This window comes from Gekko japonicus, unplaced genomic scaffold (genome assembly GCF_001447785.1).
Source record: "Gekko japonicus isolate JY-2015 unplaced genomic scaffold, Gekko_japonicus_V1.1 scaffold378, whole genome shotgun sequence".
Lineage (NCBI taxonomy): Eukaryota > Metazoa > Chordata > Lepidosauria > Squamata > Gekkonidae > Gekko > Gekko japonicus.
In genome coordinates this window covers 595,014-607,550 of record NW_015159722.1, presented here as the reverse complement: position 1 = coordinate 607,550, position 12,537 = coordinate 595,014, and the positions used below count along the sequence as shown (strand labels likewise).

The following is a 12,537-nucleotide window of genomic DNA, read 5'->3' as shown; positions in this document are numbered from 1 at the left end:
ACACATTGCCATGTTGTGGCAAGGAAATTAAACAGGCTATGAATTGTCAAATACTTCAGAATGGAAAGAAAGCTACAAATAAATGGAAAACTCTATATACATAAAATGATCAGCTGACAGCACGTCCTCACAGACAAAACACTGGGCTTCAGCGTGGCAGTTCTGGATTCAACCATGTACAGTCATTTTGCCTTAGCAAGAGTTTGTAATATGAAAATTATTATGGCCCACTTAGCATACTGCATTTTCTTTTTGAAAAATCCTTGGCAAGACTATAAAATGCTCTAAACTTAAAATGGGCACACAGACTTCCACTTCTGCTGGACTTTAGACATACAACTAACTCAAAACAGAGTCTTTACACATTCCCTATGAGTTGCATGCTAAATACTTTGAATATACTGCTGCAAAGGAATTTCTAAGCAAATATTGCAAACTTATCTGTGCATTCATTTCCACTGAAGTCACAGAACAACCCACATGCTAAAGTATTCAAATATTTGCAGAGGTTTTTTTGGGGGTATCAATTTGCATATAAATGGAAATTAACTAAGAGAGAAAGGACCTATTACGACCACTACCCTAGACACCTACTTTCTACCCCTGAGTTCCCAGCAACTGTTTATTGATGTCACTCACCTCTGAACACATTGGGGAAGGCGTCACTAGAAGGTGTCATCCCTGAGGTCTTTCTTGAGTGATTCAAAGGCATCCTCTCTCCTTGAAAGCCATCTCTCACCCGCCTGTACTCCAAGAAGTCTGCCGAGCCAGACTTTTGAGCTATTTCACCTTTATGATCCAAAATTTCATCTGTCCAGTCGGCTGAGCGACTGAATGGACCAGCCAAACTGGACGACCGCTGTTTCTTGGTTGAGTCACTCACTTTTCGCTGAGAGGACTCACGCCTCCTTTTAAAAAGTGGGCTCTGGCATGGGGACAAAGAAGGTGAGTGGTTTGGAGAACTCAACTGCCTTGTGGTGGTTTTGATGTAGCATGGATTTATGGGAGGATAAGGCTTGAAACATTTGGAACCATGCGCAGGACTGCTCGAGATGTCCTCTGAGGAAAAAGTACTATTTTTCATCTCAGCAGAAAACCCATCATCCACGGCCTCTCTGCTTACCGACACACTCGATTTCCTTTCTTTGGCTCCATCAACCTGACCATGGCCTGCATCTGCAATATCACCCTCTATTTCTGAACTGGCAGATTCAACACCTACTACTTCAGTCTCGGACTCACCTACTGGGGACGGAAAATTAAACACAGAACTGTCTAGCAGAGTCCCATTTTCAGCCACTGCAGCATTTAAATCGTTAACTTCACCAGCAGGCTGCTCCTGCTCCTCTGGCAATCGTCTGTGCTCCTCCATATCAAACACACTGCTGCAGGGATAGCCCATGTTATTGGCCTCTTCCTTCACTCCACATTCGGTACCACCAGTGGGGATATAGCCTGTAATTTCCGATTTTGCCGAGACAGCCTGCTCAGTATCTGGACTGCTGTCTTTGTCGCTGCTTAGAGAAAGAAACCTTTCAAAATCTAAGGGGGTAGCTTGAGAATTAGCCATGTGTAGATCCATTGTTTTGGTGCCATGCTGCTCAGTTCCAATGTTAATTGCCCCCTGCTGCTGCTGCTGCAGTTGCAGTCTAATAGCCTGCTGGATATCGGAAAGCAAATCCTCTTGTTCGGTAGCTGAATGGAAACTGTATATATCCGTATCTGAGCCGGAGCTGGTCCTTTGTCCATCCTGCGGCTCCGCAGCAGCTGGACGCGTTTCATTTGTAATCTCAAAATGGTCCACATCTGTGTCGGAGAGCCCCCCTTCATCGGCAGAAATGCTTATATCAGGAGTTTTGCTAAGAATCGAATGAGCGCTGTCCAGCTCCCCCGTTTGCGAGGCCTGGCTTTCTAAAACATCCTCTCTTGAGCTGCTGTTTCCATCTTTAGCCTTGGACAGATTTTTCCTGATCCTCAGATTGGAAAACACAGACGCCCTGGACTCTGACTTCCCCTTCTTTTTGCCGGATTCACTCCCTTTGCCATGCCTCCCCAGTCCCTTTTTGCTTCCTGCTCCCTTCTTTGTGCCCTCCACATCCCTGGGCCCAGAAGCATCCTCACCCCCTTCATGCACATCACCTGCATTCCTCTTCTGCTTTCCATCCTGGTTCCCCATGTTGTTTAGCAGTCCTGCTACGTCAGAAATCAAGCCATGCCGCTCGGCTTCATTCAGCTGGCCCGGCAGCCAGAGTAATCCAGGCTTGTTTTCGAGCGGTGGTGATGCAAGCGGACCAAAGGCTTGCTCTGCCTCTCTCCCAGCTGCTCGAGCTGCCTTTTTGCATAATGTGCTGCTAGCACAGGACTCCTCTGGGACATGCTCAGTAGAGCACCAAGAGCTGCAGACAGCTCCTTCCAATGGTAGCTCATGGCACCATTGCCTTTTCAGACTCAGCCTGCTACACTCCCGGCTGTCTTTGATAGGTGTGAATAATAATTCCTTGACAACGGAGACCTCTTTCTGCACTGTCTGAAACTCTTGCATTGTAAGGTCTGGGAAGGTCAGTCTGTCACTGCATGTCTTACATTTCAGATTTCAAAAGTTCAGGTTCTGGGGAGTAAAAGGGGATAGGGGAAAGGAAAAGAAGAAAGTTAAACTTGAAGATCCAGTAATTGCATCTTTATTATTCACTGGAGAGAGAGAAAAAAGCAGCTCTTTAGCCTTGGATCACAGTGCTGCTTTAATGATTCACATTTTGCCAAAGCATGTTGTTATCTCAGTTGTGCATGGCATGCACTGAAGAGCATGTATGCAACTCCACAGCACAGAGAAGTGGTGCTATACTATAAAAATAAAAAATAATATTAAAAACATACACACTGGTACACATACACAGACAGATTCTTTGCAGAAAGGGTTAAAGGTTAATGATGTTACAGATAAATCAGCATACTGGTCTACATGAAGCATGGCATTTGTATTCTGAGGGGGTACAAATAATGGTAATCCTCAAAGGGATTAAGTTCATCAATATTCAGTACACACTCATTGTTTCGTCTTTAAATAAAGACCATTTGGCACCAAAAACAGGAGGGGAGGGGGGAGGAAATGAAACCAGCCATAATCAGGAAAATGCAAATCTAAAGTAAAGCTGTGCACTTATGCACCATTTTCAGATTCTGTACATCTGGTTAAGTATCATTATTTGTACTTTATAGCACAGGTTTCTGCATAATAAGCCCTAGTGAAAAATAACCTTATTGCTTTACGAATGCAGGATTATAATGCTTTACATTGATTTTCATAAAGCAAAAGAACGTTATGGGACCTGACATCACAAATCAAAGCAAAGTCCATCTGTTCCATCATCCTGCCTCTTTCAGCAGCCTTTACTGGATACTTGAATATTAGGAAGCCCCCAGACCTACAAGAAAGAGGCTTTTAAAGAAACAACAGCACTATTGTATGCAGGTTTACTGGAAAGGAAGTCTTATTAAGTTCAGTGAGCACACAGGAGCACAAAGAATTTCAGTCTAAGGCAACAGTCCTATGTGTGCTTACTTGGAAATCATTTCCATTGCACTCAGTGGGGACACTGCTGAGTAAGCATAAGAATTATATACAGTCCAGGCACACTATTGGATATAAATGTGTAATGTAAATGCAAGTTCTTACATTTTTAGGAATTTAACCTTTTATATTGTTCTGTACCCTTGAGTTAGCGTAGCACTTGTTCCTTTTCTCTTTACAACCGTCTGGTGGGGTAGGTTAGATAAAGAGAGGATAACTGGTTCAAGGTCAGTTAAAGAGTTTCAGGGCTGAACAGGAATTTGAAGCCATTCAGTTTGACACTCTAACCACTACATGCACTGGCCCTATTAAAACTGTTAAAGTTGCTGTATGCTGTGTGTGTGTGTGTGGGGGGACCTTTCCCCCACTCTTAGGCTCAACATCTAAAAAAATCAACAGACGCAACAGGAAAGGTGAAGGAGTGGGGAAGCTTCAATATGTGTTGACTTGTGTGTATCAAGAATCTTCTTAAATTTGTTAAGAGCCTTTTTAAAAACAAGGTGAAGAGCAATCTATTGTGTACAAATGGAGCCCCAGAGACACTTGGCAAATGTGACTCCTCTTTATGCTTAACCCTACTATCCAACACCCGTAAGTCACAAACCTTAATGTTTAGCTTCTTTTATCTATCACACTTATATTCTACCGTTTTTCCAATGAATTCAAGATGGCTTGCATCATTCTTGCTTTTTACCCTCATGCCAACCCATGGTGTACATTAGGCCGAAAGAAGACATCCAGTGAGCCTCACTGCTGAGTGGACATTTGAATTCAGCTCACCCTACTTCTAATGTGACATTCTAGCCATTGCACAACACTGGATCTCACTGCACTTCACACAGTACAGTCCTAAGACTTAATGCACTAGCACTAGAAAGTATGACAGAATCCACAGGATGTCCCTATCATTGGTCTTCATCGCCATGCCTCTGCCATGAAACAAATGAAAGTGTCCCTGAACATACAGAAGAATACATTTATCTCAGCACCAAGAAGCTACAAAAAAACTACATCTGGAATTAATGGAAAGGTTTCTGTACTCAAGAGTAATGTTTTCAGCTAGATCTGAGCAGTGCCTTGTTTTGTTTTGGAAATTAAGCAGAGCACATAAATGCTCCAAATGAAGCTTAGCACAAGCATGACAGCACATCAATACTACCTACTATTACAGCCAGTATGATGAGGTTAGGCCAGCATTTCAAGCAAGCTTACAGCTAAGGTAATTGCACTGTGTACGTTTTCATCACCAACACTCCAAACCCAAACACTATACAATTAATTTTTCCCCAAATCCATTTTTCCCACTTCAGAAGAGATTTCATTTAACACGTGTTGCTATTACGTTTCAGCCCAAGAAAAGGGCAGAACTTGTAAGCTAAACTCTGACACAATACTGGGATCTTTTTCTGAGGGAAAGAAACAAGATATCACATGAAAATAGAACTGGGGATGTTATTAACTTTGCAAAAGACGGAAACAACCACATATTTTAGAAACTACAAGATACTGTCTGCCCTTTTGCATGCTCCCAAAAGGTTCCAGCAACACTACCATTTCCAAATTATATTATACATAGTCTTGTTTTAAACCCTGCTTATTAAGACTACCATCTTAAAACACTTGGGCATAAGTCCCAGTGAATCAACAAGACTCACAAGTAAGCCTGGCCAGGAAATTAGTGGAATGAGAACATCCCTTCAACAGGTCAAAACAGAAGAGCCTGAAAGTAGAATATATATATGGTAGATATAGCAGCTACTGTCTCTTTAATCTCTCCCTTCCTAACAAAATTAGAACAAATTTACAAAAGTTATAAAGACGTAACTAATAACAGAGAGGCATAACTTACATTTCACAAATATATCTACTAACAGACACAAAGCTGGAAACAAATCAAACTTCCCATCTTCTATCTCACCACAACTATGTTAAATGGCATTAATGTTTTCTCATTGCATTCAGGACCTGGCCAAGGCATTTGTTGCTTTCACCTGTAGCAGATGATCTAGCACTTCCGGGGGAAAGTCAATTTGAGCAGAGTAACTCTTTCTCCAAGGTGTGGAAAATCACCAGAAGAGGAACTAAAATGCTACTACCATCTCCTTTGAAGCATACTGAATACTTGTCCTAGAGCAATGTGGGAATCTGCTTCATTAGATGACCTGATCTAGAAAGAACATATGGAGAGTTTTAAAAGCAACATGTAAGGAGAGAAAAAAAGTAGAAGAAAATGAGGACTCTTGTTTAGGGCACCTTTTTTGCCAGCTTAATTTAAAGTAATTTATTGGGGAGCATTAAAGAGGTAAAAAATTGAATAGAAACTCAGACCTGGTCAGATTTTAAAGAACAGAAAGGGCTTGTAAAAATAGTTTTGTTTTGTTTTAAGTGGATAACCTTCTGTTCATTAGGTATGTATAAGGCTCTTCCTTCAAAGAGACAGCAGTGTTTTGAAAGGTACTAGGTAATTCCAACTGAATTTGTAATAACTTCCAATTACCTGTACACTGTGAAAACCTTACTGAATAGATGCATAGTTCTTTTTGGAGTCATATGCAGGACCTGGTTAGCAAAAACTGAACACTTTATACCCCTGCTTTTATTCTCTCAATTTGTTAAATACTCAGTATTAGTTCTACTTAACCTAGCATATTGTTTCTACAGATGGTGACTAATCTTCTCACACTAAGCAAATTCTGTAAAACTCAAATGAGATATCTTTCAACATACATACATACTAAGCCAGGGCTTCGCAAATTCCAGGTGCCAGGTCACCACAGTGCCTATTATTTTTAGCAGTGATTTGATTGTAGCTGTAGTTTCAATCAGAGATAAAAAGCTTATTTATTTTTTCAGATCAGAATATGTTTTGTTGTGTGGCACAAAAATACATGTGCACAAAGTTTCTGTGTATGCGATAACTTTACACCATTCAGTGGTGGTGGGTAAATTTCTTCCTTAACCAGTTGCTTCCTATACTGGCGCCAGTACTCAACTAAATGAAACTTTTGAAGAAATAACAATCATCAGAAATAAGGGAGAAGTTAGGCTGAGGTCAGGGGTTACCTTTTTGTTGTAACAATGACAACCATGGCTATTGTTATTTTTATGTACAACCCTTTTGTCAAAATTGTATTAAAATTAAGAGAAACTGTCTAGGTTATGATTAGAAAATATAGTATAATTAATATATGGAATTCTGAAGATTGACACACAAATCTGGCTTCTAGTTTTTCCAGTTAGCTCCTGTAGCCAAAGAAAATTTGTCAAGGCCTGAAGTAAGCAGCCATGATACCTTAAATGGCTGTAATCGGAAAACAAAACAAACATGGCAGCAATGGGGAAGCAAAAGAGGGTACCTTTTATAGCAGGAAGCCAACAGTGGACAAGGTTGCTAGATGCAATTTATTGTAAACCTATACTTTTACCAAGAGGGAGAATAATAAAAGCAGGTATCAGATAGTCCAAGGTGTGAGATTTGTCAAAGACAAAATCCAAATCAAGTGCCTACTAAAGGCAGAAATATAGCTGTTAACCTCTTCCTAGCAAGCAGGTGAATGATGGAAAAAGTTTCAGCTGCTATGTTAAGCAGCTGCTTAAAGGCATAGGAAATATCCCAGGGGGGGGGAAGTGTGCAACTCTACCTAAGCTAGCAGGTAATATCTGATCAAAGAATGAGATAGCGCCATGCAACAGAGATGAGAGAGTTGGACTACAGTCTGGGAGGACAAGGTTCAAAAACAGAGATGAGAGAGTTGGACTACAGTCTAGGACTGTAGTCTCTACCCAGTCATGAAAAAAACTGAGTAAGCCTAACCTACTTCACAGGGTGGTTGTCAGGATACAATGGAGAAAGGAAAACTGTGTTCACTCTAAGCTCCTTTAAAGAATCACAGGATTAAAATGTACTCAAGGGATATTTTCCAGGAGATAATTTCAGGAGCTCATCTTAGGTGTTATCCAAGAGTTTATTTGCAGAAGCATTAATAGCTAGCCAATTTTTTGACAATGCCAGCTTATTTGAATCAGTTGTCTCCTGAGCTCTGCAAAAAAACAGCATCTTTTATGGGACATTTTTATTAGGCTGAAGAGAACTCAGTCTTTAGAACACATCCCACTCTTCACATTAGTAAATAATTTGTATTATGCTCTGAGGCCTTGGATTCAGGTAATTTTGAACCAGACCAACAATGGAGGCCTGGGCAGAAACTGATTGTAAATTGATTGTAAAGGGTGTAACTCTGCTTAGGATACCACTGCAAACGTGGACTGAAACCTGGTTTCTGCTAATAACAATATTTCAACATCGGATAAAAGTAGAATTAAAACACAGAACTATTCATTATCTTATTCTGTACTTAATTGCATCAAAAAAAACACCTTGACCAGGCATTAGCGTAACAGCCAAGTCTCTCAGTATGCAGGGTCCTCTCATGAGGACAGTTAAGTCTAGCAGCCTGTCAGCCCTTAACTGTGAAAACTTCATTTCTAAAAGGAAAATGTGATGTGACATCATCACGTTCTGTTGTTTCCCTGACTGCAGTCAATGAAATGGAAAAGGCTGAATGCAAGGACGCTGGATCCCTTGTTTCTTTTATTAGCTGTTACCAAGGAGATGTGAGTCAACAGCAGCCAAGTTGCCATCTCCCGCTACCCCCTCTAGCTCAGCTCCTTGGTAGAAAGTCAGAGTTCCCGCTATGGCCTTTAAATATCAAGGTCTGCAATGCTAAGGACACTCTCCTGCCCCACTGAGTCAAATGGGGCTTACTTCTATACTTCTAAGTAGACCCGATTAGGATTGCTCACTAGATGTGATGTCCGTGATGGATCTCCTGTAGGTTTGTTAAGGTTATAGAGGTGTTTTTGTGGATTTCTCATGATTCAGATCAGGGCTGAGTTCCAGGGAAAAGATAAACCTTCTCCTTGCTTCCCCCCACCCCCAAACCTATTTCCACTTAGAAAGGAAAATACAGGACCTACATACGCCCTTATACATTTTCCCTCCAAAGGCCAATGTTTACATATCGCTGGGGCCATCTCCCTCAGCTGTGCCTGCAGTTGTACCCCTCAAGTCAGAGCAGCTTCCATGGAGGGCAGGAGAAAGGCAAGCCGAAGCCTTTCTCAGGCCCCTCAGTGCCCAGAACAAGTCTGACTTCACCTTGCTTTCTTCTCTTTGTAAATGATCTGGATATAGGATTGCCAGGTCTGGGTTGTAAAATACCTGGAGACTTTGGGGGGTGGATCCAGGAGACGGTGGGGTTTGGGGAGGGGACAGGCCTCAGCATGGTACAATGCCACAGAGTCCACCAGTCAAAGCAGCCATTTTCTCCAGGGGAGCTGATCTCTGTCAGCTGGAGATCAGTTGTAAAAGCGGGAGATCCCCAGGCCCCACCTGGAGGCTGGCAGCCCTATCTGGATAGTGTAGTCATTATCCTTTGTGTCCCTCCCTGTGTCTCAAGTCCATGACAGCAATGGCCCTTGTATTTGTAAGAGCTGTTTAGAAATGAGAATTACACCCGGAGGGGCTTTTCTTGTCATAGTGATAACAACTGGAGAAGCTGCACCTGGGGGAATTTTCCCTCACATTCCTCTCTGAAAGGCCTGCACGCTGAGATCTGGCGGCCCTTTGGCCCACAACAATTTTCTAGCATCTTTTCTTTTGGCCCTGCTGCTTTGCCTCTTATAAGCAGCCTACAGGAAGAAAGCAAGCATTTAAAGCTTTCCCCCAGCACTTTATCTCCCTGCTAAGGAAAAAAAAAAGAATCATCTATTTAATTTCTTTGTGATAAGTTGCTGGTAGAGCAGTTTCAAAGTGAATTGCTTGCAAAGTGCATTATCTCCATCTCAGCATAAAGGAAGTGAGCTCAGTCCCCCCCCCCCCCATTTTAGGAAGCTCTTTCATTGGCTTTTGGAAAAGGCAGGCATATGAATTGAAGGGGGTAGTGTTGCCCCTGTCAGAGGCTGAAGCTCGCTCAGCACAAACGACACGCACACTTCTAATAGTATCTGCCCAGTGTAACAGTTCCTCCTCGGCTCCCTTCCTGCACTTTGTAATGTCACACAGATGACCCATTGAGCCTCTTTGGTGTGCATTGCTGTTCTATGCCGGGCTCGTCTAGGGAGGAGAAACTCCGTGGGAAAGGATGTTTACCGCGGAAGAAAAACTATAAGGGGAATGGGGAAAACTGGAGTGGATTTTCGTACGGAAGGGAACGAGTTGTGTCTCAACTCCATAGAATGCTGCAAGGGAAAAGGTGAGCTCTTGAAAAAAAGGGAAATGGAGGGAATCAGACTTGCTTGGGAGCAGCAGTCTGTAATTCTTCTGTCTCCCGCTGTAAATTTGTGAGGATTGGTTGCAGTCACTTGGTTAAAGCACTCTGCACAATCTCAGAGATACTTTCCTTTAATTCAATATTGAATCAAGAGAGCCCAGTACTAAATTAAGCCCTGGCTGGGGTGGGGGCTGGAGAAGGAGAATAAATATTATACACTTCCTGTGGACCTAGCTTATAATTGAGATAAAAGAAAATTGCCAAAAGGGAACTCTCTCTCATTGGCTGAATATTAGCTGGGAAAGAAGGAAAACCTGGAAAAAAGCTACTGGGAATAGGTTTGTTTTCCAGCTGCTGGCAACACAAATGGAGGCTTTTTTTTTTTTTTTTAAGGTGATGAGATTCAGCCCCAAATAGGCCCTCCACCTTTCAAGCCAATTCCTCTCCTTCACTTTGTTGATATGTGAGCAAAGTGCAGTTGGTCAAGGAAAGTCACTCCACATATCTTCAAATTTCCTCAGAGTTGTCCTGGCTGTAGGGCACTTGAGACTGCCTCCCCGCTCCATATTTACAAGTGGTCCATGTTGATAAGGTACAAGGGTCCTGCTGTGGAAAAAGTGGCAACCTTGTTTGTTTCATTCCACTGTTTCCTAGCCCTTTTTTTCAAGTGCATGTCTGCAACGAGCATTATATTTGACTCCAGTATCACTTTAGAGAGCAAAAGGATTTGGGGGGCATGCACTTTCAAAAACTGAAGCTCCCTTCATAAGATACAAGCAGAAATGGAAATCCTGAAGTTACAGTTGAGTTGTGCCTTGTATTTACTTTGGTTTGCAGCAGTTAGTTGATGATTAGCCATGAAGCTTTGCTTTCTGAGTTCTGCAGAGCAAATATCTGTTAAAGTAACAGGAGCAGACAGGGCAGGGTTGGTGGGGGGTTGGGGTGTGTGGGGGGGAGAGCAATTGGCAGATCTGGCCGAAGTACTTCCTTTTTATTCCTGATTCCTTTAGCTATCTTGGCATGAACTATCATCCTTCCTTACCCTACATTTGTGTGCATCAATGTGTATTGTCTGCCTCCCCCCGCCCCAATATACACCTACAGCTCTATAGGCCGGGGGGAGGGGGGGCTATAGTCTATGCTTTCTTCAAATCCCTATTTGTGTGCTGGTCTGCCTTCAAGATCTATATGTCCTGTACCTACTCTGTAAAGATTCCTGTTAATGGTAGGGTTGCCAGGCTCCAGTTGAAGTGAGGGATTCTCCGCCTCTTTCCCACTGCCATTCGGAGTGGCAGCAGAAGAAAAATAAATTAAAATAATGAAAATATCCAGCTTTAAATATTTGGGAGTGAAGGTGCAGGCTTCTGGTTCCAACAAAATTCATAACTGCCGATGTACGAGAGAAATCGGCAAATAGTATCCTGAAATTCTACCGGACACAGGGGGGCTACAGTGTCCCAGCTGCACTTCGCTTGTTCAAAGCCACGGTGTTGACCCAGTTAATCTACGGAACATTTCTGGGCTCTTCAGCTTCCTCCCTCTCTCCACTTGAGAGAGTTCAATCAAAATTCCTTAGAGCGCTAATTCAGGTACCCAAGTGCGTATCAAACTCCTGGGTTCGCTTGGAAACAGGGATGACCCGGGTAGAAGCTAGGATCTGCATTCTTTCCATATATAAATGGATAACGGCCAATAGTAATCCAAAAGGGCTGTTTCCTCTCACCCTGCTCACCAGTTTCCGAGCAGTTGGCTACAAGTGGTTCAAATGTCCATTGAAAAGCTCGGTTTCCCGCCCCCAAGTCCTCCTGAATCTTGGCATAGATCGGGCAAAATTGCCAGAGAGGCAAGCAGACATTTGCAGTTCACCAAATTACTTTCCTCCACCAAACAGTAGATATGTGGTTGCTCCTGCAGCCTATTTATATTTTCTTAAATCTTATAATACCAGAAGGGCTTTCACCCTAGCAAGGAGCACGGCCTTGGCGTCCGCAGTAATAGAGGGAAGGTACAAAGGGATCCCTTATGCGCTCAGGCTCTGCACTTGTTCCCAGTCTGAAATAGACTCTCTGGAGCATATCTTTTTTTAATTGCTCTTTCCATACAGCGAGCCGAAAGGAAATCATCGGCCCGCTGCTGGAAAGGTTCCCAGGAGGAGCAAACAAAATTAAATCAAAATACCTGTTGTCGGATACGAATCACCATACATCAAGACAGGTGGCTAGGTTCTGCGCCCAGGTATATAAGGAACACAAAAAGCTATGCAAATAGACCATATCTCTAGTTTTATCAAAAATTGTTTTAAACTGACTTTTTAAATGGTTTAAAAGGTTTGAACTGTAGTTCTACTTTTTCATTTATACTGTTATGTTACTAGGGTTTTTACTGGCTCATAACCAGCTATGATAGTATTGGGAATTTTTCTATTTGTCTTTTAAATTGTTATGTACTGGTCGAAGTCCGTAATAATAAACTGACTGACTGACAAATAATGGAAAAATAAAGTAAAATAGTTTTACCATAGATTTTCTAGAAATTACTAGAGATGCATGACATCACACCATCACTGATTGCTGCCACCATTTCCCCACTCCCGGTCTCCCACTAGGTACCATTGATTTATAGAACACTTGACACTGTGTGGTGCCAGCTGCTGAGCCCTGTTCCACAGTGAAGAAGCTGCAAGGACTTAAGGGGGTACTT

General features: G+C 42.4%; 1 protein-coding gene across 1 annotated transcript in view; it reads right to left on the bottom strand.

Moving 5' to 3' along the window:
- FMN2 (formin 2) overlaps nt 1–2,542 on the bottom strand; it is a 267,533-nt gene extending 264,991 nt beyond the window's left edge. The window contains exon 1 of the mRNA XM_015421613.1: nt 640–2,542. Within this exon, the coding sequence (XP_015277099.1) occupies nt 640–2,542 (1,903 nt within the window). The remainder of the gene's footprint in view (nt 1–639) is intronic.
- Between the last annotated feature and the right edge of the window lie 9,995 nt (nt 2,543–12,537).